The sequence below is a fragment of the Mustela putorius genome, unplaced genomic scaffold, assembly GCF_011764305.1.
Source record: "Mustela putorius furo isolate JIRA1106 unplaced genomic scaffold, ASM1176430v1.1 tig00000450_pilon_pilon_pilon, whole genome shotgun sequence".
Classification (NCBI taxonomy): Eukaryota; Metazoa; Chordata; class Mammalia; order Carnivora; family Mustelidae; genus Mustela; species Mustela putorius.
Window position 1 is genome coordinate 9,898,494 of NW_025421385.1, and position 25,499 is coordinate 9,923,992.

The 25,499-nt window shown below is 42.5% G+C and overlaps 2 protein-coding genes across 2 annotated transcripts in view; both read left to right on the forward strand.

The window, feature by feature from the left end:
* Positions 1-24,092, forward strand: part of TMEM242 (transmembrane protein 242) — a 28,920-nt gene extending 4,828 nt beyond the window's left edge. The window contains exons 3-4 of the mRNA XM_004770895.3: positions 1,408-1,545; positions 22,032-24,092. Coding sequence (XP_004770952.1) covers positions 1,408-1,545; positions 22,032-22,130 — 237 coding nt within the window. The 3' untranslated portion in view covers positions 22,131-24,092. The remainder of the gene's footprint in view (positions 1-1,407; positions 1,546-22,031) is intronic.
* Positions 6,243-16,790, forward strand: LOC101686916 (L-lactate dehydrogenase A-like 6A). The gene has a single exon (XM_013044968.2). It carries the CDS (start codon positions 14,427-14,429, stop codon positions 15,552-15,554), a length of 1,128 nt encoding a protein of 375 aa, XP_012900422.1. The 5' UTR covers positions 6,243-14,426; the 3' UTR covers positions 15,555-16,790.
* Positions 24,093-25,499: the final 1,407 nt, after the last annotated feature.

Consider the following 25,499-nt stretch of genomic DNA (forward strand, 5'->3'; position numbering starts at 1 on the left):
GGCACTTAAATTGACCCTCTTCTAATAATATTTGGTTAATGGTATTGCTTTTGGATGAAAATTCAGGCTAGTTAGAAGTTAGTGAATTTACATGATATCTGTGGTGAACTGATCTGAAATGAACTGGTCTGAAATCACAGCAACATGAGTAAAGGGAGAGGAGAGTGATTTGATCACAGAAAATAAAGAAACATCTCCTGAAAATCTGGTTGGGTCTCAGGTGTATTACAGACAAGTGGTAAGTCAACAAATAGGTCAGGGCACGGTGTGAGACCTGAAGATACAGGTAAGCCCAGCTTTTCTATGTGCCACCAATAACATTCGTAACCACAGCACGTGATACAAACCTTGATAATTCAGTGGGTTGAGCAATATAAAGGAAGTTGTTCTTAAGAAGAAGGGCTTTTTTCCCCCAAGTAAATGGAAATTTGTTTCCAGAAGGAAGACCAAACATTACAAATTTGCTATCTTATTACATTAGCTGATCAGTTTGATGGCATTTTAATGAAGATGCCAGTGAACAGAACCCAGAGAGAACCTGACAGAATGTTTTAGGGCTTTTCTGGGATAATTAATAGGCAAAAAGAGCAAAGAAAAGTTTTGGAAAAAAATAATCAGTAACCAGTGCTTTCAGTGATGGGATGGTTATATGCTTTTGAAGCATGCATTGCATTCCTAGTCTTCTCTCAAGTTCGTGTGCTGTAGGCTGAAAGTTGTTCAGTTATTATGGTTATAGATTTTTTTTTACCGTAATAAGAGGCCTTAAAACCCAAAAGGAGAGTCATTGTTTATTTCCTACTTTCTCATGACTAGCTGCCACAAGTTGGGTTTCGCCACAAGTTGGGTTTCTACTGTGTGCCACACATTTTGCATATACATTTACAAGTCACACACAAAAACAGACTCAAAATGGATGAAAGACCTCAATGTGAGAAAGTCTTCACAGTGACTTCTATAGTTCACCTCTTTGAGGAACCCCTCCTTAAAGCTTCCTCTAATTGCAGCAGTAGATAATGTATCCTCCTCTGGGACTGTGGTGCCCTGGGTATAGTTCTTTTGTTGCACATTCCATTTAGATCACAGTTAACTTTTATGTGTCTGTGTCCAGCCCCCAGCCCCCGCACCAGTGACCGAAATTTTTAGTCAGAAAGAAGTTACTCTATTTGTCTTTTTCTCTCTAGTACCCAGCTGCAGCTCCTGGCAATGCCCTGCCTACTCAAATATCCGTCAGTCAGAGAAGTTGTGACCTAAGTCTTGTAGTTATTAAGTAACAAAGCTGCTTTTTGAACTTGGGTTCGTCTGGCATCCCAAAATTACGGTGACATTCTGAGAGTCGTGAGCATCAAACATTCCCAAAATAATTATACTTTCTGAACTGATGCTTTTTCCTTTCTTTCTCCTTTGCAGGGAAGTATGGCCACAGCCGCCTTACCAGAGAGCGGGTCTTCCCTTGCCTTGCGAGCCCTGGGCTGGGGCTCACTTTATGCATGGTGTGGGGTTGGTGTGATCAGCTTCGCAGTCTGGAAAGCTTTAGGAGTTCACAGTGTAAGTAACTGCGGTCCTGTAATTGCTGTCTGAATGTTTATTCTACTTTCTGTGACTAACTATGCCTGATTTCCAAGAAGTGTGTGTGTGTGTGTGTGTGTGTGTGTGCGCGCGCGCGTGCACGCACATGTGGACCAGGCCGTGTGTGACAGGTGAGAACTGACGGTGACTTGGTATAGGTGGCAGCAAGGGAGTTGAAGAGAAGAGGTTCTGGATATATTTTGAAGGTAGAGTAACTAGGACTTGTTTCACGTCGAATGTGAGAGGTGAGAGAAAAAATGAAGTCAAGGATCTCCAAGGCTTTTGGCCTAAGCAGCTGGAAGATGGATGGGGATAGCGTGAGAGGAGCAGATGTTCAGGGATAACGTCGGAAGCTCCCGTCACTCACAGGGCCTGTGAGTTTGAAATAATCCGTTAGATAGCAAAGTGGAGAGTCAAGCAGTTAGATATAGAAGTTTGGAGTTCAGAGGAGAGGTACAAGGTCAAGATGTAAGTTTGAGAGTCTTCAGTGTGTGGATAGTAGTCAAAGCCAGGAGACCAGATGAGATGAGCTCACCAAGGCACTGAACAGAGAGAGAAAAGAGGTCCAAGGAAAGAGCTCTGGGCACTCCCAAGGTTTAGAGGTTGGGAAATATGGAGGAAATTAGCAAAGGAGAAAACCCGGGAGAACAGTGACTTGGATGCCAGGTGAAGAAGGTGTATAGTGGCGTGAAATCATGTAAGATGAGACTCGGCAGTTCGCCGAGGCAGCGGTGTGGCGGTCCTTGGTGAGTAAAGCCTGGGTGGAGGGGGTCCGAAAGAACGGAGAAGAGAGACTGTCTGTATAGACACGTCTTAAATTCTGCTCTACGGGTAAAGAAAGAGATGGGGTCGTAGCTGGAAGGGGGACTGAGATCAAGAGAGGCGTTTTTTGTTTTTTGTTTAAGTTGGGAGAATTGTCAGCATGTGAGTATGCTGACCGGAGCGATTCCGGAAAGGGGGAGAAATTGCAAGGAGGGGGAGTGCTAAGTGATAATACTGCTATAGGCATTACCGAAGGTTTCCCATTTGGTTTAATCATAACTGAACGTAGGCATTATTGTACGTTTTACTTAGAGTATACTGATGGACAGATAGATGCTGCTTTTTAGTCTGACTAACCTTTATTTTTAAAGTAACTCTGCTGGCTAGTAATTGTTTAAGTTGTGTTTACACGGAAAAGTTAGAAAACCAATGACTGAATATTTGGGATGATTTTTGTTGTCAGCCGCAGTTTTGCTTTTGGCCAGTATAAAGTCTCTCCTTCCGTTGCAGGCATCGTACCAGACTTTTAGACATAGCGGGTTATTTAATCTTCACAGTAACTATGAAGCAGATAGTAATATCCCCCATTTTATAAGTGAGGAAATTGGGACTCAGAGAGGTTAAGTCACTTGTCCAAGATCACACAGCTTATAACTGACAGAGTCAAGATTTGGATCCAAGTCTGATAGTCTTTAGAACCTAGGTTTTTTTTCCGATGTTACCTCCCCTAGCTAAGATAGGAAAATAGAGATGTAGTTGAAAGGGGCCAGAGTGAGGGGGAAGGAGTAAATTTGGTTTTAATTGTGCTGTGATCCACACATTCGTGATGACTTCACTGGTTTTCCTGGGTATCTTCAATGTGGGCCTCATCTCCCGGCTTTCTAATTAATGTCAGTTAGGTAGAGGACTGGGCCATTCTTTCCTCATAAAAGAGAAGGCCTCCTTTTAGCCTTCATCTGCAGTAGAAAAATGCTTAGGGTATAATGGTAAAGCAGGATTCATTTGTATATATAATATGAGAGCAGTTACTTGAAAACAAGTGGAAAAAACTGGGGGGAAATATGTGCAGTAGAAATGTGTGGATGAGTTATGGGTGTGGGAGTCGATTTTTTTATTTCACTTTTCTGCATGTCCCTTAAATATGTATTACTTTAACAGTAATACTGCCATTTAAATTTTTATTAATTTATGCTAGAAATGAAACACAGTTGCTTAGAAGTTCACAGAACTTCTTTGACCATGTGTGAAATATACTTGAGGGAATGGGATACTTAATAGTAAGGTTATTAAGCTTGTAGTTTCTATAAAAATGATGGTCTTTTAGCACTTTAAATTGACTTGATGGAATTGTCAGGGGATGTTTCCAGAACTTAGTAATGTGGGTCATAAGCTGAATAATAAAGTTTTAAGAAATTTTAAAATATAAATAACCTTTGAACAAGAAGAGTCATAATGAATCCATCCAAACTTTCATAGGCCAACAAAGTTAAGATATTTAGTTTAAGTTATATGCTCAAGAACTTGGGCTTTATGGGCTATCTGGTGCTATTCTAGTTTCTAGAATGTGAACTTCTTTGTTTTATGGCAACTGTAGGAGGATTATGGCCTAAAGAAGATGGTTGGGCAAGAAAAATTGTTTTCTGATTGGCACTGCTGAATACAAGGACCCTTGGAATCTTTTTATATCTTCATGTCTTTAAAACGTGAGAATACGAGTGTACTGTCCCCCTACCTATAGACCAATAGGAATATCAGATTGCTATCCATATCTGAGAAGTCTCACAGAAAAATGAACCACTGATAGTTTTTCAAGGGCACACCTTTTAAAAAGCAGTAGTGTTTATGAATTTGTTCATTCAAAAGACATTTGTGGGTCTACCCTGAGCCAGGCACTATGCCAAGACAGGGCTCCCAGCAGACCATTACTGTGGAAGGCTTCGGTTTTAAGACTCTCTAAGCAAATTCTTATTATATGACCCATTCTGCATCTTGCGGACAGCAGTACTACATTTCAGTTCTCAGAGAGTTTGGAGGATAATTGTGAGATTGCCCCAACTCCTGAGAACTCTTATCTTTCCACGACTAAAGAAAACAAATCTTAGAAAATGCTGGACAGAAATGGTCCAGATCTATGCACTCAATAAATAATTGATATGATTATTCTGGGTAAATTAGGTAAATCAGAATCAGTCCCTTTGTCAAATAATTAATGGTTGGTAGCAACCTTGAATCCTATTAAATCGTTATAAACCCAGTTCAAAAAAAAGAAGGGTGCCATCTACTGGCTGAAGGAGAGCAGTGCACATTCCCTGTTTTAATTCACAGCTACATCTGCTGGTCTAAACCAGGACATGCTGAAATGCTTGAAGCTAAGCTCTTCAGTTTCTTAGAAATATTTTGGATTTACACTTAGTTTATTCGTAGTTGTTATGGAATTTATTTCACATAAAAAATGTATAATACATCAGATATAAATTTACATTTTACTCAATAGTGTTATCAATTAATTAGAGATTCTAACAAAAGCAGAGGTAGTGGAGGCTATCTTGTCAGCGGACTGAAGCCAGTAGGTGTGTCCAGGATTTAAGGTGGGAGCTTCCCTCCCTCCATGTCTGAGCCAGTCCAGATTCAGTCTGGGAACCTCTCACCTGTTCTGGCCATGAACAGCATCGTGGGCCAGCAGGCAAGGCCTCATTGCTCAGTATAGATTCATCCATTACTTTGAATTACGGCATTTTATCATCTGATTATGATTGAGGCAGCCTTCACTTTTTAACAGTAACTTAATTGTTGAAACAATGAACATTTACTGTGGGTCTGTGGTCTCCTAATGCACCCAGTGATCCCAAAGGATCCCAAAGGATCCTGGGAGACTGCCATGTTCAGGCCAGGTTCACCCTGTGGCAGTATGATTAGATGCTTTTTATTATTTTAAGTTTAGAGTAGTTGAAATAAATGCTTGTCAGTGAATAAATAAGGATGTCTCGAGATACCAACTAGTAATTCCCCAGTTATCAAAAGAAGCAAGCCAGGGCGCCTGGGTGGCTCAGTAGGTGAACTGCCCGCCTTCGGGTCAGGTCATGATCCCAGGGTCCTGGGAAGGAGCCCCGCATCGGGCTCCCTGCTCAGCCAGGAGCCTGCTTCTCCCTCTCCCTCATTCCCTCCCCACTGCTTGTACGTGCGTGCTCTCTCTCTCTCTCTCTCTCTTTCACTCTGTCTCGCTCACACTCTCTCAAACAAATAAAAAAACTTAAAAATACCATGCCACTTAAAATTATTCACCTGTGACTCAAGCACAAAGACTTCACTTTTGTACCTTTTCCTATTTATATTAAGTATTGATACTTGAAAGGATTTCTGAAAAGATTGAGCATAATTACGATTAGACTATTCTGCCTTCTTTTCCCCTCCCCTTAGAAGGAAAAATGTTGGATGTATAAATAATTCCTGATTGATACGACTGGGAAACCTGGGGCTTTTTTTGCCTGGACTCTTCTCTTCTCTTCCAACATTTGTTGGACTTGAGGCTGTCTCAGTACCAGTCGGAATCACCACTGCTAACATTTACTGTGCCTTGTAGTTAATACATTCATGATACCTGGTGTAGTTAGATTCACAGATAATTTACAGTCGTTGCCCTCAGAGGAGCTAAAATCTCAATAGTAATAAAACCACAAATGAAAACATTTTTAGTTATTGTGAATACATTAAATCATCCAGAGACTTAAATTTAAAAATTAACTTGTAAATAAAGGAAATTTTTCATTTAGTTTGTCTTTTACCAGGTAATAAGAAGTATTTGTTTTTATTTACATATATTGCTTATTTTTAAAGAAAAACATGTTTAGGACTTATCTTTTTTAAAACAGATATTTTATGTTTATTTTGTGTTTTATATTGTGTTTATTTTATAAAATTATGTACCCATTTAAAAAAAAAAAAGGGTGGAAAAGTACAAAAAGGGAAACAAAAATCACCAGAAATCCTATTTAGTTGTGATCACTTATTACAGTAAAAACATCCCTTCAGACTTTCTGTATGTCTGTGAATATAATTGTATGTAAGTGTTTTACTGTTCTATTCTAGAGCCTTTTCTCACTGAATAGCCACAAGAACATCTTTGCATAATAGACTGTGTAAATCTCCATCACTTTTAATGGCTACCTGGTGTTCCATTATATTATAATTTATGTAATCAGTCTCCTGCCAATAGCACTTATACTGTAATTTTTCACTATTAAACACCATAGTGAACCTCTGTAGGTGTGCATCTTTTTATACTTTTCTCAGTCAGGAAATTTGTCCTAAAGATAACTAATGTTATTGTTGAATCCAGGGGCATTTAAAAATGTTTTTGATGTCCAAAGTACAAAGTTGATACATTTAGAAGATGCTGACAGTGCATACAGGTTTCCTAGCTCCCTCGCCATTAGTGGCTTCTATTACTTTGAAATGTTTGCCAATCTGATAAATGGAAAATAATCTCTTTCTTCCTTTACTGTTTCTCTCCAAAGTCCCGCTGCTCTAAAGGCTTTTATGCAAATAATCTGTGATTGAAGTCTTACACATCTCTCCAGCCCCCATATTTCCTCTTGATCTGATATAGCTTATTTCTTTCTCAAGAGCCCAGGCTTCCTTTTCCTTAAAATCAAAAAGTAAAACATGTCTTAATTATTTCTCCAGAAATTGGCATCTGTCTTTCCTATTCTAAGAAAGATTCTTTAAGAGAGGTAATAATATCTTTCTTCTAGGACAATATTGGATTCATTCTAATAAAATGTATTTTCTCCAGCTCTTTTTAGTAGCTGCTGCTAAGTATACTTTTTAATGTTAATGTTTACGCTCATTTCTTAATGGCCTTATGACCAGCTTTGAGGGCTTTTGCTAATTACAGTAAAATCTCTTTCTTTTGCCTTTTTGCTGATTTCAGTATCTGGTAGATCTTATATTAAATATGTTTATTCTGAACCATTTTTAAGTTATTTGTCTCAAATGAAGCAACATTGTAGGTGAACGCTAGGACCACATATATAAATAAAACTATGAAAAAGCTTAGAGGTTTTTAATATCTAAGATATTTAAGAAGGAAATAGACTGTATGCTTTGTACTTTGCTTTGGTTCCGGTCAGAGGTTAAAAACAAATCCATTTCCTGGCAAATTGTTTAATGGTGACCACTTCTGAGGGATCTGCAGGGGAAGTCAGAGGAGTGACTAAAATATGTCCCTTCTGCATCCTTGCTTAATCTAATTTGAGAGCTTCCGAACATCTTTACCAGCTTCTGTCCCCAGGAAGCAAACTTCAGTTCCTGACTCTGATTACCATAACATCAGCACACACAGCTTCACTTCCACTTCCTGATGGATCTTCCTAGAATGCCTAGAACACAGAGTCATCATGATCTGACACAGGCAGTTCTGTCTGTCAAGCTGAAGGCCTTCAAACAATGTAAGCATTGAGGAATATATTCCTGGAATCATTTTTAAATTAATTGGAAGTGGCACTGTGCATCACTTAAATTTAGGTCTGAGGTGACAAGAACATCTCTATAACCCTTATTTCCCACTCACTGCCGCTCTAATGGGCTTGGCATCCGGTGGTAAGAGGCACTCGATGTAATGTGGAAAGGAATTTGGTGACAGAGAGACCGAATCACAGGCACTTGCTCAGTTTAAAATGGGAGATAATGACCAATGTTGTATTTTGTTTTCTGAGGTGGGTTTTTTTCCCCCCTAAGCCAAGGGAGCAGGAAAAGAAAAAAAAAAACCCACAGCTTTTTTTATTGGCATATTGCCAAAATACCTCTTCTAAAAACCCACCAGTTTCCTTTTATAAGTAAAATAGGACCCAAGCATTTTATAAAGTGGGAATGTGCAACAATTATTAGAAAAGATAAGCTCTGCCATAAAAGCCTTCTTGTTCCAAAGCCTGACACAAATCAGGCTTAATCACCTCAGGAATGTTCCTGGCCTTATTCCACTGGAGGAAAAATATCCTTGATTTCATTTGGGTTTTCTTTTTCTTTGTCCTTATTTCAATATGGAGCATAGAAAATTGGACTCAGATGAGCAGATCTCTCTAAATAAGGCACTGTGGAACGAAGACCCAATAGCCTATGCTTCTCCTTACGCTTTGTTTTAAAAGGTACCTATTATTGGTTGGTCACTTAGAAATACCTAGGAATCTATAAAACATTTTTATATGTATATGTTGATATATTTTTATATATTACTTTTCGTTTCCCAGTATATCTGATAATGAAGTGGTCTCTCAAATTGAATTCTCCTGACCGAAATGATTCTAAGAAGAAATCTTTTTTTAATGTGCTGTGTATCTTTCCACAGTGTAGACTGTGCTGAACATAATTTCTATAATTTTTGGTGAACCAAATCTATATATCGGATATATATCAGTTATTGTTTGTTTCTTGTGCTAATGGATCCTGGCCTTTTATAGTTCTTCATTCTTTTTGTAATTTTTCTCAATCCTAGTTTGGCTCTTATTTTTTCCTTCCCACTATTCCATTTCCTTCTGAAATGCTGCTGCCTATTTTATACATTTTATGCTAGGTTCCTTACTTTGCCTTTAAATTTGCTGCTCCGAGGGTCCCTCTGCTCTAGCTTCATCCACACACAGAAGGCGGCCAGGTCTGCGTCTCTAGTCGACTTCTGAGCTCCTTGCTCATGGACCCACTTGCTAGACACCAATGCTCGCATGTCCTGCAGGTCTCACGTGTGTTCCCACATGAATGTTATTTACTGCCCTGCCCCCGTCCCCACGCAGCATCCTACTCCTGGGTCACTCACGGTGAGTGGCCGTGTCATCCGGGAAAAGCTGGATTCTCATCATGACCACACTCTTTCTCACCGCTGTATCTAATCACTCAGCACGTCTTGCTTCTCCACACTCCCACTGCCACTGTCCCTGCCCCAGGATGGTCACGACGGACCTCTCCTCCCTGCCTCCCACCCGGTCTCTCCATAGTCCTTTCTCCACACCGCGAGAGGGCTCTGGCCTTCATCTTCCCCGGGGTTCATCCTGCATCTGTACCACTCACTCTGCCTTTCTTCATGTCACCGTGGGCGAGGTGTCCGTGCCGCGGGCATAGGTCCATCACGTCCATCTGTCGGAGGACCTCGCTCCCAGGAGTACCCCAGCCTTTGCTGATTGTCAGTCCCCCGCTGCTGTGTGTACAGCTGTGTGTACAGCTCCTCCCGCCTCTGCAGATTCTCTCTTGATGTTCCCCATCTTTCTCCAACTACTCCTTTGGTCCGTCAGCCCCAGCTGTGGTCCTCGGCATCTGAACACAGTCTGCGCAGTCGGCCGTCGGGTTTGCCCTGCACGTGCCTGTTGCACATCAGCAGTGGTGTGGCCCAGAGGCACGCAGCAGCCTGGGTCTCACTCAGAGCTCTCGGTCTCCTCACCGCCTCTCGTCGCTCCCGTGCGGGCTGCGTCCCTCCCGTGCCTCCAGCTGCCCAAGCCCGGAAACCAGCAGAGACTCATCATCTCGGCTTCTCTCATTTCCCTTCATTCCCTTCATGTCATCCACGGGCAAGTCCTGCTTGTTGGCTGTGCTGCCAGACACGGCCTGGCCCCTTTCATCTCTCGCCATTACATTCATCTTTTGCCTCGCAGAGTTTTCCGGCCTCTTCTTTACACCCCCCCCCCCCCCCCCCCCCGCCACCGAACTCTCCTTCCACACAGCAGCTGGAGATTTGTAAAGTGTCAGATGACGTCACTCTGAACAACGCTTCAGAGGCTCCCCGTGAAGAAGTCTTGTGGGATGTAGCCCCACGTGCCAGCCGGCCTCCTCTTGGACCACCCAGTCACCCCTCCCACCCGCAGACACCCCCCTGCCCCCCACCGCACGCCAGCCTTCCTCCTGCTGGTCCAGCAGACTCCTTGCCCAGGTGCTGGCCTGGCGGCTCTGTGTTGGCTTGTAGAGTTTCAACCCTGTTTGCGTTCGTCTCCCCCGAGAAGCTTCCCCAGACCATCAGTCCCTCTCGGATGGCATCCTGTTTTCTTCTTTTCACAGCACTGTTGCAAAATGAAGTTCTTTTGACCATTTACTTGTCTTATCTGTCCTCACAGAATGTAAATTTTAAGAGGATAGAGACCTCATTTGTCTTGTTCACTGTTGTAACCTCAGCACCTGATAGAGTACCTAGCATGGAGAATGTGTCCAGGAGACATCTGTTGGATGAAACCTGATCACTGTTTCTGCCATTTCAATGGCCCACTCTTCCCTGGAGAATAAAATCCAAGTTCCTTGAAATGGTTTGGTTGCTCTCTGGTCTCGCTCCTACTCATTTTTAATCCACTGGTTCTTAATGGGGGCATTTTGACTTCCCCTCCCCACAGAAGAAAGATACTTGGCAACATCCACAGACAGTTCTGATTATCATGACAGTGGAGGTGTTCTGGCATTCCATGGATAGAGGCCAGGGGTGCAACTCGGTGGCCTGCACTGCACGGGACTGGCCCCAGAAAAAAGGATCTGATGCAAATGTTCACAACGCATCGCTCAAGACTCTGGCTGGTTCTCTCTTTATTGCACTCAGAGTTCTAGCCTTGCTGAAAGGCCATGTCCTTCTAGCCTCTGAGCCTTGACCTTGCTAATGTCGCCACTGAACATTCCTTCCTCTCTTCTGTTTCTGCTGCTGACTCTGTTCTTCGCCTGGATGGGGTCTTGAGGCAAATAAGGAGTTCATCTATTCTGGCAGTTTTGAGACTGTAAAAAATAACTTAAGTTTCCACCTTTGGGTGGAATTTAAGTTTTAGGTAAATTTAAGTTCTTACCTAAATTGAAGGTAACTTCCATGTACAAACATATTCTTCATGTCATTTTTTTTTTTTTTTAGATGAATAGAACTGCTATCGGGGACTACAGTATTATTTCTATTAATCCAACCACAGAGAATAATTGCAGTGAATTAATAAAAACACATCTATTTAGAGCCTAAATCCATAAAATTAAGCTTTGTCAGTTTTTAGCTACAAATTGGGAAATTTAAGCACCTATTAGTGAATTTTAGTTTCTTTGTTTTTCGTGATTTGTGCTCCGTTAAAATATTTCACTTTTGAAAGATAAATGCATGTGGCTCTTCTAAGTGCATCAAAAATTATGTGTCGATAATGCCCTTAAAGAACACAATTGAGATTTGGATTCTTTATTAGATGACCTTGCCAATTCCTGTTAACGATATTTGAATACCATCAATGCAAGTTGATTGCAGTGTTTTGACTTGACGTCTAGTCTGCCCTTGTTTTATTAGGAGAAAAGCTTTGTGGCCCTACTTTTGTCCCTCCCCAGCATTCCCATATCACCGACAAAGGAAAATGCTCTAAGGTGCTGGTATTTGTAAATATAGATTTTAGTATATGAGCAATAGAATCACAGCCCACTAATTTGTTTTAAAACTATAATTTGCAATTTATGATTTTTAAATCAGAAAGAAGATTTTTAAAATAATTATGTTTATATAATGCTCTACTTGCTGATAAGTTTATAGCTTATAATATTAATTAATAGTACTTTCATCACAGCTTCTCTCTCTTTCTCATATCAAGGGTTTTGTGCAGTGGTTATTTTATAAAAGCTTTCCAAAGAATGAAACATTTTTTTATAGGATGAAAATATTCTCTCTGCCATTGAGCATTTGTTTTACTGTGTGTCTAGTGCTGCAGAATTTCTTTTTTGTATGTTCTGACTTGGTAGGTATTGGCTTTGGCTTTGAAAATGGCTAAGAAATCTTTTAGCTTATCCATATCTTTATCTGACTTGTATACATCAGCTTTGCTAAGAAACCGCAAACAGGTACCTACACATTTTACCCACCCCTTAATTTAAAACTTTGGCACCAGGTGGATTCTCCAGTTGTGCCTTTCTGTTTCTCTCACCTTTCAGCGCTCTGGCCTTAACTTCACTGGGTTCTTTACTCCTTTCCTACCATGAATATTTACTGAATTCACTTACCGAGCTCTGTTCTAAAGGGTCGTGATATGCTCTAAATAAAAGGTGATCTCTTTGGAGAGACAAGTTCCTAAGTAATTACATTTAATAGTGTGTGATAAATCCCACAATGGAGAGAGGTACAAAAGACATTGGTGGCGTAGGATTCTTAAAAGTCACTTCTGCTTGGGGGATTGTAGAGACTGAGAGGGTGGAATATTTGAACTGCACCCCTAGCTAGAAAAAGGGCAGGGGACCTGCGGGAAGAGTCTAGGCAGAAGGAAGAGAATGACTTACTTGGAACCATTGCTGGTCCAGAAGACTTGCTGGTCATCTTCATTTCTTGCTTTCTCCCTCCTAAGTGATGTCGTCAAGCATAATCAGCATAATCCTGCCATCAGCTGTATTATGCTGTATTTTGAACAGATAATTTGAGTTAGGTTTTCCATTCAAAAGGAATAAAGAGCCACTGAAGACAGATCATTAGGGAGCTATCTGGCTGTATTTGGCTTTGCACATCTTTGAGTAGACCTAAATCTGCTCCGGGGGTCATGTACGTCTCTTTGTCTTAGTTATTCCCTTCTTACCTCAAGACTTACTGTAAATAAAAAGCTGCTTTGTTTGAGGTATTTTTATTTTGGAGAGTGTTATTTTCTCAAAATTGATTTAGTTGTGGCTAAGGGGAAAAACTGAAGAGGCAGCTGTCAGAGATTTTATTTCTGAAGAGGTTCAAACTCTAGAAAGAAAATTACTTTAGAAAGAAGTCATTTAGCTACGAGTCTTTATGTGCTTGAATTTCATCCTCAAGAACACTTATCTTGGAAAATGACTTGACTGGTCAAAGGAATCATTATAGGAAGAAGGTGGGAACAGGCATCAGGTTAAAACATTTCAATTACGACTGGGATAAAAGAAACTATCAAAAGTTGGTCCTTTAAAAGGATCCCTCGAAGATGTTAGCCACCATTAAATAAAGATGATCATTTGAGCAATTCCAGTTTTCAATTTGATTTTGAGAAATGGTTACCATAAATCTGACCACTATTGTGGATGGAACTTAGGTATGTGGTGCTCTCACCGTTGTGTGTGTCATGGGGCTTGTGACCGCATACGTTCCACATGGGGGTCTGGTCCCTGCTAGAGTGCTAAATCACACCGAAACAGGATGGCAGGAACCCCATTAATAGCCACACTTTTCCTCCGCTCACCACCTCCTCTGATTATTCCTGTCTTTCTAGACTGCATTTCCGTGGCAGAAAGGGTAAGAATAGCTTTCCCAGTCCTAAATATGAAATATTTAATAGAAGGCTATCTCCCCACCTTTCGACTCGAGAAGTCGTTTTTAATCAGGACTCGGAATCCCAGCCTTGCCTTTGGCGTGAGAAGGAAGTAACAGCGTCCGCGTGAGTTTTCGCGCCGGACCCCGCGCAGTCGGCCACTTCCCCTTGTCGTCGCTGCTGTGACTTCCCAGCAGTGGTGGGTCCTGGTCGTGGCTGTATGAAGGCAGTGGCACCTTTCCAAATAGAAAGCTCTCAAGTGGGGTACAGCCGAAGTCAGGAGCCCCACCTCTCCTACGCAGAGAAACGGTGAAGGCGGCCATTTGGAGACGGCGCACACACCTTATTCGTCCCGGCAGGGATACACTTCAGAAGATAACCCTATTTTTATCTGTACATATTGGAATTTTTTTACTTGGCATCTGTAGCAAAAATCAGTAATCCCGGGGGTCTTGGTTGGTCCATTATTCTCGTTAAAAGTTGCAGAGACTTCATGTTTATAAAACTTTCACTTCAGAATTCATCTGCTAGAGAAGTCCTTTTCCCACCCGAGTCCAACGCAGAAATTTCCCCGGAGGCCCTGGCGATTCCCGGGGGCCCGGCCGCCTTGCGCAGCCGCGGTAGTGGGCCGCGGGGCCCGCCGACACCCCGGCCTTGCGCAGCCGCAGTAGTGGACTGCGGGGGCTCCCAACCGCTACGGGCTTGCGCAGCCGCTGTAGTGGACTGCGGGGGCTCCCAACCGCCACGGGCTTGCACAGCCGCAGTTGCAGGAGGAGGGCACGTTTAAGGGTCACCTGCAATTTTCCGTCCCGCCTGGGAGCTTGTCTGGCGCTTCCCTCCTTTCTCCCTCCACTTCTCGAGTGAGTGGCCATGAGTCGGGCCGTGGGAGTCCTGCGGGCCGGCCCGAGAGTGGGCGCCGGGAGAGTGAATTGGCTGTGTCCCCGCCGGGCGGCGGGCCTCCCTCTCACGGGCGCCTGGGCGGTCCCCCGCGTGTGCAAGATGGCAACCGTCAGGTGCGAGCTTCTCAAGAACTTCGCTTCCGAGGAGGCCGTGCCTCACAACAAGGTCTCCATCATCGGAACCGGATCGGTTGGCATGGCCTGTGCTATCAGCATCCTGTTAAGGGGCTTGACCGATGAACTTGCCCTTGTGGATGTTCATGAAGACAAACTGAAGGGGGAGACGATGGATCTTCAGCATGGCAGCCCCTTCGTGAAAATGCCAACTATTGTGTCCAGCACAGATTACCTCGTCACTGCAAACTCCAGCCTCGTGATCATCACCGCAGGGGCGCGCCAGGAAAAAGGGGAAACACGGCTGAATTTAGTCCATCGAAATGTGGACATCTTTAAATTAATGATTTCCAGTATTACCCAGTATAGCCCTCGCTGCAAAATGATCGTTGTTTCCAACCCAGTGGATATACTAACTTACGTGGCCTGGAAGTTGAGCGAATTTCCCCCAAACCGTGTTACTGGAAGTGGTTGTAGTCTGGACACGGCCCGTTTCCGTTTCTTGATTGGGCAGAAGCTCGGTATCCACGCTGAAAGCTGTCATGGGTGGGTCCTGGGAGAGCATGGAGACTCGAGTGTGCCTGTGTGGAGTGGAGTGAACGTCGCTGGTGTCCCTCTGAAGAACCTGAACTCAGCCATAGGAACTGATCAAGATCCTGAGCAGTGGAAGAATGTCCACAAAGATGTGGTCGCTAGTGCCTATGAGATTATTAGAATGAAAGATTATACTTCTTGGGCCATTGGCCTATCTGTAGCTGATTTAACAGAAAGTATTTTGAAGAATCTTAGAAGAGTGCATCCAGTTTCCACATTAGTTAAGGGTCTCTATGGAATAAATGAAGAAGTATTCCTCAGTGTTCCGTGTATCTTGGGAGAGAATGGTATTACAGACCTTATAAAGATAAAGCTGACCACAGAAGAAGAGGCTTGTCTGAAGAAGAGTGCAGAAACGCTTTGGGAAATTCAGAAGGAGCTCAAGCTTTAAAGTTGTTGGAAACTACCTTTCTGAAGTTACTGAAGGGATAGTAGTTACAGGGTTTTGTTTGTCAAAAAAAAAAAAAATTTTTTTTTTATAAGCTTGAATTTCTACAAGTTGGAAACAGGAAAGGAAGTAGAGTGAGTTGCCCCCAAGCTTTTTTTTTTAGCATCTAGATGTCAGGATGCTTTTTCCCCCTGTAGTTCCTAAGTGACCTCATCGAAGGTGTTCTGTACCACAGATGTACCAGCACGTGCTGTGTGTGTGTGTGTGTGTGTGTTTGCTCTTTGGTCCAAAAAGGATTAGGATATAGGCATTTGTGTTATAGAAATGATAGTTTTCATTAAGTACATGTTCTTTCATTCTGGATGGCTTATACTTACTATGTTTATTTACCATTTTTAAGATGTTGTAACTTCCTTTACAATGTAAAAATAAATGTACCTACAGAAGTACTTTGTGTAATGAAGCCATGAGCTGTCTTCATTCCACTGTGACAGTCTGTCACCTGGGCCTTAAAAAAAAGGCATTATAAAACGGGAGCTGCAAGTAGGTCCTGTTTATTTGGGGGCAGAGAGGCACATGCACACACGTACTCTTGTATGGATGCCAGGGAAGCAGGATCATTAGGTTAAAATGTGAAAAGAGGAGTGATCTGGTTGGCAGTTGTTACAAAGTGTTTAATGCAGTAAAATACAAAGCCTTTAGAAAGAGGCCTAACAGAGATGGCAAGTGTTTCTGTCACTTAGTCAGCAGGGAAAGGAGATACACTTAGATTTTGGAGTTGTTAAAAACCAAGCCTGACTAACGTTATTTTAGAACTGCCTCTGAGAACCTGACCTGTTAGCAAGTTAAATCAGGAAGTGTGTTACAGACTGTCCTTGTTGGGTCGGGTCTTACCAGCAGATTGGGCCCTGACCCCAAGATGCTCGCCTCGTCCCTGCTGCTAGTTCACTTCACTAGCAGGAAGCTTTTGTGTTTCAATTTTGCCCTGTTAGTGTCCTAGAAATTGGTTATTTTAATGAGTACTTCAAGGATTGTATTTCTCAGGAAGTTACACATTCACTTTTCATTCCTTGATCAATGGACTTTACTATAGGTGCTAAACTTTATGCATCTGATAACAGTGAGGGTTTAGGAGAAAGTGAAGGTGCTTGTCAGGCCTTTACCTAAATGATGTAATAACTTAGAAAATTAAAAAAAAATTTTTGTTAATATCTTTATTTTAGAGAGAGCGAGCACACAGGAGGGGGAGAGGGAGAGAGGACCTCAAGCCAACTCTGCTGAGCACAGAGCCCGATGCAGGGTTCCACCTCAAGACCTTGAGATCACGACCTGAGCTAAAGCCAAGGGTCAGATACTTAACCAACTGTGCCACCCAGGCACCCTGAGAAAGATTTTTAAATTCATGTCAGCCTTCCTAATGCAATTGAATATTAAATAAATAATACGGTGTCTTTAAACATATTTCAAGATCCATGTGGCTATCAGCAGGGGTAATCAAAATTGAACGGTACCAGCAAATACTCTCTAAAGCCAGTCCTGGAAGGCCTGGGAGGCTCATTCCCTTAAGCGTCTGCCTTCAGCTCAGGTCATGATCCTAAGATCCTGGATCGAGTCCTGCATTGGGCTGCTTGCTCAGCGGAGAGCCTGCCTACTCTTCCCCCTGCTTGTTCTATCTCTCTCTGACATAAATTTAAAAAATAAAGCCAGTTCTCCTTAGTTGAATTTTATCGAGAAGATCTAGGACAGCAGTCTGCCCCCCAAAATGACCCTTTACCCTAGTGATCAGAGCTCCCATACTATTTTATTGGAAACATCTAGAAATGTTCTGATTACCCAGGAAGTAGTACATAGAGTGGGACAAATTGATGTACCAGGCTTTTGGAAAGTAGGAAGAATGGTGGTTTGGTTGTTCCAGCTGATTCTAAGAGCCATTTAAGCTTAACTGCACAGAGTTCCTCTTCTCCTTAGCCCCGTGCTTGAGTTTTCATTCAACCATGTTTCAGCCAAGTTTAACATAATTTTGAAGGGGATCAGAGGATGCCCTAGGTCTGTTTTGTAATTCTCTTCACTATGTCAGTCAGGATAGGCTGGGTTATGCTACAGTGAAAAACAGTCTCCAAATGTGTGGTTTAAAACAACAAAGGTTTATTTCTCTTGTAAAATCCAGTGTGGGTTTAGGTGTGTCTCTCTAAGGGAACTGTCCTACACAAGGACAGTTTTGATCTTGAGGCACCTCTGTAGTAACACAGGTTTCCTTTTTTCCGTGGCAAGGTAAGAGTGGCCTGGAAACAGCTGCGGTTAAATGCATCACCCTGGATGTGATGCCCATTTCTTCTGCCAGAACTAGTCACATGGTTACCTAACTTCAAGAGGGTGGAGAAGTTGAACCCCCTGTGTCTAGAAGTCCACGACTTCTGGTTATCAGGGAACATTGCTAATAACCTGCCATGCCATTTTAAATAAAGTGGTAGCCATTGTAGGAGTATGTATGCTTTTGAAATCCTTCTTAGTGAAAGCTGGTATGTGATTAGAGGTTCTAGAGGTACCAAGTTTTCCAGGTCACGGGACCAGCGTGGCTGTGGTGAAAGAGCCCAGGGCGTCAGTCAGTTGTACTTAGAAAACATGTCACCATGGCTGGTTTAACCTCTCTGACCTCTGGTTTCTCATATGCAAAGTGCCGGCTCTCATTTCTGCTGCATGGAATTGTAAAGACTAAGTAATAGCCCCGTACTTGGTTCAGTGCCTGGCGTCCAGGTCATCTCAAATGGCAGACATTTTTATTCCTGTTCAAGAAACAGAGTCTTACTCTATTTTATGGAGAAGCTGAATTTCCAGGTTCTTCAGAATTACTCTTGGTACCATAATTATTGACCTATCTGAAGGCTTTCTCATCACTTGTTCCTAAAAAGCTTTTGTCATGCTACGTCCAGCATTGACATCCTGCAAGAGGTAATTGAAGTAAAGGAGCTGGTGAATGGCAAAGACATTTTACAGCTTGAGCTTTTTATTCCAATAACTGATTATTTTTTTAAGAATAGATGCTATAAGGATTTTCTAAAATTAATTGGGTAGATAGCAGCTTTTAAGGAGTTTTTCAGCACACCATATATGACCAAAAGTCTTTTTTTTTTTTGCCTGCCAAGACACGCATAATGAATGCGCAGCCATGTCCCAGGTCTCCTGCTGGCATCCTGGCTTTATGGCCCTTTACAAAGCTGTTGCAGTGTGAACGACAGTAACACTGTCAGAGGCACAATCTTGAATCTGTTCTGATGTCTGAAAAGTTGCTCATACTCAGTCTTTAGAATGTCCATATTATGACGAAGTACTTACAATAGGTTTCCCAATTGTCATGACATTGTATTTGAGAACTGCCTTTAGGAAGTTGTACTTTCCAATAATATGACAACCCATCACTGCTGGACACAAACACTGGAACTTAAGGATGAGGTTCTTGAGCAGTGGACATGTTGCCCAGGGGGTGCCATTCCTGTCTTAGTCTTTGTGGAGAGCAGTGGCCCTGCTTAGAAGGGTAGCCCTGTGACCCCTAGCCAAGGTCAAATTCTTCCTGGTCCGAGGAAAGAGGGAAGAGATCCCAGAGTTTGCAAAGTGCTGCAGAGTAAAACTGAGTTGCTGGATGGAGACTAGTTCCTAGCATGCCCTGGCCTCACCAGACTGTTGGGATGTAGGGTAGGGAATGGGTTTATGCCAGTAGCTGTCAATGTTATTGTGGAATCTAGTACATTGGTGTTATAATCAAATTTGCTTAAATTAACTCAACCCCGGGGCACCTGGGTGGCTCAGTGGGTTAAGCCGCTGCCTTCGGCTCAGGTCGTGATCCCAGGGTCCTGGGATCGAGCCCCACGTCGGGCTCTCTGCTCAGCAGGGAGCCTGCTTCCTCCTCTCTCTCTCTCTCTGCCTGCCTCTCTGCCTACTTGTGATCTCTCTCTCTGCCAAATAAATAAAATCTTAAAAAAAAAAAATTTAACCTCTAAATCTTTTCAAGCACATTTTTTTATCCTTTTGTTTTTCAAGCACATTTTTAAGCAGAAGGTTCTGTTAGCCTGTGATAGTGTATTACTGATAGACCCACACCTCTAAACTGCATCAGAAATTGACAGAGGATAAAAAAAAAAAGCAATAACAACAACAACAAAAACCCTGAAGGTTTTCATTTACTATCCATATAACAAAAATAGTAAGAACTTTAAAACCTGCTGTGAAACCCTTGCTTAAAGCAACATAAGGCCCTGTTTATAACTTAAATGTGGACTCTGGGTTTCCATTTCCACGGCTGTAAAATTAAAGAAGAGGCCTGAATGGTCCACTTGTCTCTCTTCCTTTATATCTCTTTGAAGCCTGTCTATTCCTAATTGGCTCTTTCTTCAAATGATTCCTTGCAGTGGCTCAGTAACTCATTTATGACCCTGGGAGCAAGTAAATGATACAATACTTGGGAAATTAAAGGCAAGGGGAAAAAAAATCAGTCCAAGAGGAGGAAATGGGAACACAGGCCCCCATGCTGAAGTAGAACGCCCAACCTTTACTCCTCCCCAGACCTCAGCTGCTTCCCCCCGACTCCTCCCTTCTCAACAACTGCCCATGTCCCACATCCCTGAGAAGGTGAAATGGTAAATGATTCATGTCCTCGCTCTCTGACACCCCATTTGAAAACTCATTAGGTTTAGTTGTGACAGATGTTACAACCAGTGACGGCGAAGGGAAAGAACTAGGCAGCACATCGTAGACCCTGACCAGAGATGTCTTTGAACTGAGAAAGTGTATGCAAAAGATTCCTCAGTGGGGCCATGTTGGTATTTTGGACAAAGCAATTTTTTTTTGAAGATTTTATTAATTTATTTTAGAGAGAGCTCGAGAGAGAGGGAGAGGGAGAAGCAGGCTCTCCCCTGAGCAGGGAGCTCCACGTAGGGCTCAATCCCAGAACCCTGGGATCATGATCAGAGCCAAAGGCACATGCTTAATGGACTGAGCACTCTAGGTGCCCCCAAAGCAGTACGTTAGCTATTTAGAATCTTCCCCCAACCCCAATGCAAACAGCAGTTCCCTGTGGTTTTGGCAACCAAAGTGGCATGACAGGATTTGAGAACTGCTGTTGGGAACTACAGTTCCAGTCCCTCCCCAGTACTACCTCTGGTTGACAACCTCTCATGGAGGATGCGCCACAGTACAAGCTGGAGAGTTGCGTGGAAGACTGGGCTAGGGAGAGGCACACCTGCCATGGACGTGTGTGTCTTGGGTCCTGGTGTCTGGGACCCAAGCATTGAGATGGTTGGCACGGACCTCCTACAGACTACATAGAATAGGTAACCTCCTGGATCTCCCAATGTTAGAATACTTAGACCAAAATGACACTGAACTATAATGTTTTCAACAGATCTGTCATATTATATCTATGCATGTGAACTGTGTTCTTGCAGCCCAGCACTGATGATGCTGCCATGACAATAGCTAGTAGATCACCAAACACCACGTGCTCGGTGCTGTGCTTGCATCCTCACCACCGTGTAAGCAGGTGATGATCTCCGTTCTATACACGTGGGATCTACCGCTTAGAGACAGGAAGCAGTTTCCCCAGGTAGTGGAGTTAGGATTTGAACAGAGAAGTCTAGCCAGTACCAGAGTCTGTGCTGCAGGGACTGGAGCGCATGCCTAGCACTTGACGAGGCCTGAACACGACACACTGGCTAAATTTAGAGACAAGGGAAGGAACCAGCTTCAAAACCAAGTGAAGTAAGAAAACATCAGCCGACTCTCAGAACAACCCACCCAGAGATGACTTGGTGCTGTCAAGGAGTGCAAGGTGCTTCACAGCTCTCAGGGGGTCTTTATCCTTGAGAAACGCAGTTCGGATGTGGTTGATGAGAATACCGTAAGGCCATGCCATGCTGTAGAGCTGAAGCTATGAATTCACAGCAGGCCCAGATAGATTAAATAATGAACCAAACCGTGTATAGCTCGGACTATCTAGTGGAAAGATGATCGAGCTCCCGTAGTGAGTGCTGCCCTCCCTTAGAGCAGCGCCCTCCATCCATGGAGCACCCTGCCGAGTCTCTTCTCTTCATTTCTTCCTTTTGGCTCCAGAATTCTTGGTGTAGTTAAGATAAACAGAACTCCCTCCCCCCCCCCCGCCCGCAAAAACCCAGAACTCCCATTCTTAGCTGTATCTTTATATATGAAAGCCAACAACACATAGCATTCTTCTGGTAGGAAATAAATATTATGGAGAGTTGACAATTTAAATTATGTTGCCTTCCAGATTTAGAATGGCATTTTATGTTATTTAAAGGAAGAAGAAAAGAGGTTTCTCATTTCCTTTTAAGGTAGCAAGAACAGTCCTTACCTTTTATTGTACCCACAAGCAATGCAGTATCATTGGGGCAGCAACAGGGTCTCTCTCATTGCTTTGGCTCCTTTCCCCTTCTTTTAATTTTGATAACTGATTTCTTTTCCTTCTTTCAGATGAAAGACTTTCGAAGTAAAATGCAGTCAATATTTCCAGCAATTCCCAAGAACTCGGAATCGCCTCTTGAGTGGGAGGAAGCATTGAAATCCAAATGAGATGAGCATGGTGGGAAAAGTCTAAAACAAACGTCATGGAGAAGGGTGGCTTTGGAGATGTCACAGAAGCAAAGGGACTCCCCTGATTTATCATCAGGGACATGTGCATTGCTGACCGAACCCATGGGATGGATGGCGTTCAGTGCTGCACAGGAGGCCTATATTCTGTGTGCTTTACTTTAGTGTGTGTGTGTGTGTGTGTGTGTGTGTGTGTGTGTGTGTGTGAAGGTTTTCCCAAAATTAGGAAGATTCTTGCAAAATAATTACATGGATAACCTCTCGGTGGAGAAGATCCCAAGGGAAATCCTTCTGTTTACAAGGGCTAAAACCAAGTTTTGTACCTGGGGGAAGAATAAACGTGTAGTAACAGATGATGGAAAATCTTTATAGACAGACTCCTAACAGCACTAGTACTTCACTGTGTCTAATTAAATGAGTTTCCACAGCCTTCCTTGTTGGATGTAATTGTCAGGGCATGGAAGGCTTGCTGCTATTAGGCCCACTCCACAGTGACAGGTTCACAGGGAAACCCTGTCTGTCAGGCAGCGGATGTGGCTCCGTCGTCTGGAACACAGCCCTGGGTTTGCTCCTGCTTGCCAGTTAGCTGATGAGCTCACCCCAAGACCCTGGAAATTCTCAGACATAGAGAAGAAGCCAGGAACAGATTATGATAACCCACAGAGACAGTCATGCTAAAATAATAATTGTGGATATAAATTGTGCTTTTTTGAGGAGTTGGTTCTGTGTTCCTAAACATTGACTAATAGTTTGTAGTTTCACCTCAATTGTTCATGTAAAAATAGGCCAGTTATCACCTAGCTTAACAAATATTTTTAACCAGAAAGTTACTGAGGTATTGAGTCTCAGTATTAAGTACTGCCTCCTGACGGATTCCTACACACAGGCCCAGCCCTTTCCTGTCCTCCTGACCTCTCAGAGAAAACAGAGGAAAATGTCTACGTGCAATTATTTTTACTGGAGATGAACATTTTTTAAAGAAAGTACTTTAATATGTCAGTATATCCCAAAAAATATGGTTGGAGATCAGTAGTGCAATTTCTTTGTAATTAATTAGGCTTTAATTAGCAATCAGGTTTAATAAAGTACATTTGAAATTTTTCTGTTATAATGAAACCTTTTAGTGCTAAGGAAAATTTTTAAATGAAATGTCAAGTGCATAATGTAACATTTTTCTCTGGACCACGTTACCCTGTTAAAGTTGCTGTATTGTTAATTAAACAGGTGTAAGCAGCATCTGAGATCATATGTAACCTGTTAAAAATCCAGGACTAAAAGGAAAGAACCGTGGAATTTATCAGGGCGTATGGAGTAGCAAAAACTCTTTGCCCAGCTTTCATTTTTAACTAAATCTCTGCTAAGAAAAGATTCCTAGCCTCTGAATGGGCTGAAGGAAGGACAGAACCAAACTGAACAGTTTGTGTTCCTGTTACTGGCCTGAGTCTAGGAGCAGGGTGGGTGTGCTCTGTTCCCCCATGTCCTGGCACATGGGAGGCCTGAGGAATGAATGTTTGGACACATACTTCTGAGGCATGACTCGTGTTTACAAACCCTTTCCGTACGTCTTTTGTTCTTGAGGCATGGCAGGGCGGCCCCATAAGAATGATCGTGAATCACCTGCTGAGGGAGCGTTGACATGGGGACAGACTCCCTAGGAGACACCAGGCATAGGCTCCAGTCATATTTGAAAAGCAAAAATGGAGTAACGAAACTGAGAGTTGAAAGGAAAACAAGCAGTGTGATCGAAGTATTTTTCTATAGTCAGAACTCCGATATCAGAAGATTTAGTCATTTGTCTATTCCTTTTATACCAGAGGCATATTGTTAAATTGGTTAATGGAAAGGAAAAATGTTGAACAGATAATGTTATTCTTTATGTGAAGTACCATCTGTGTATTGAGTTCTGAACGTTCCTGGATATGGAAGAGAGGAAATGTTATGGAATTTCAAGTTTGCCTTCTTTGCTGTCTTTATCTTGGGTAGAGTATGACAAACATAATCACATTTATCTCCTGGAGCATAAAGAGTTTTAATCACCCTATTAACCAGGATGACATTTTTCACAGACTTAAAAAGGAATAGAACAGACATTATCTCCCCATAAGCAATCCATTTCATGGAGGCTGAGCACTAGAAATTTTTTAAAGGACGGATAACACAAGCCATTTCCATTTCATGCGTAAGCCCACATTAAGGCGGCTTTCCCTAAGAATGTTGCTTACCCTGGTTGAGTGTTAAGCTTTACGTTTAGAATCTCAGCACCAAAAGAGCTATTAGAGAAAGCAATATAGAGAAAATGTGATGGGCAGGGAGGGGCAACTTCCCAGGCCTCGGGATTCATTCACAGGAAAAAAAAAAAAAAAAAAACAACCAACTTGTATTCCAAGAGGTTATTGCTACCCTGTAAAAATGTATCCATGGGCTGCTGTTACCTTCAGAGTCAAGAAAATACGATTTCTAAATAACCCCAGAATGAAAAACAAGGCACGGAAAGGGCCTCATGCGATGCTGAGCTGCCTTTCTCTATAAGAAACGGGGATTCTGATGATCCGGAGTTGGGGATGAACCACTGTGCGACCTGGCAGCGCAAAGGCGTGACTGCAGGTGACCCTCGCTCCGTCGCACCGACTCAGGCGACATGAGAAAAACCTCGCTCGGTGCTCAGTCCAAAGGTGGCATCTGATCACCTCATCTGTCATACATTGCTTTGTTTCATGGACAGTATGGGACTCAACTTGCAAATTAATCGTGCAACCTAAGGGGAAAATGTAAGAAATTAAGAAGGAAAAAAAAAAAAGCCCATGGGGACAAAAGTAATTAAAATCCACTGAATTTAGCTATCTCACTGGGGGCAAAATTTAATCTCTCCTAGGTTTGGTTCATGAAGAATGTTGTATATTGTCACCAATTTTCATGTATCTTCTTTAAAAATAGAGCAAACAGTTAAGTGTAAAGTAAAATCAACCAGGTAAACTATAAAATTATTTCTCCAAATAGTTAAATTTCTCACGAAAGGCAGTAAAATACAGATTTTTATAGTATATTATCATATTCCAGTGAGATGCTTTTCCTTTCTGCCAAGAGTCATTGAATAATATGTCAAGGATAGGGGTCTCTATATTGGTGTTATCAGGATTAATTATCAAAGGCGGCGCTTATATAAGGGGAAAGTGAGCATCTCTTGGAGGCAGTGACATTCATCTGTAATAATGAGTGAGGCTGTTAGCAAATTTTGTCTGAAGGCAGGTAACTCAGTTTGGGAGAAAATTAGACCAAGAAGCACATAGAGCTCAACTTTCCTGCCCAAGCAGTGGAGTGACTCAGGACCTAATTTGCATTTCTCAAACAAGC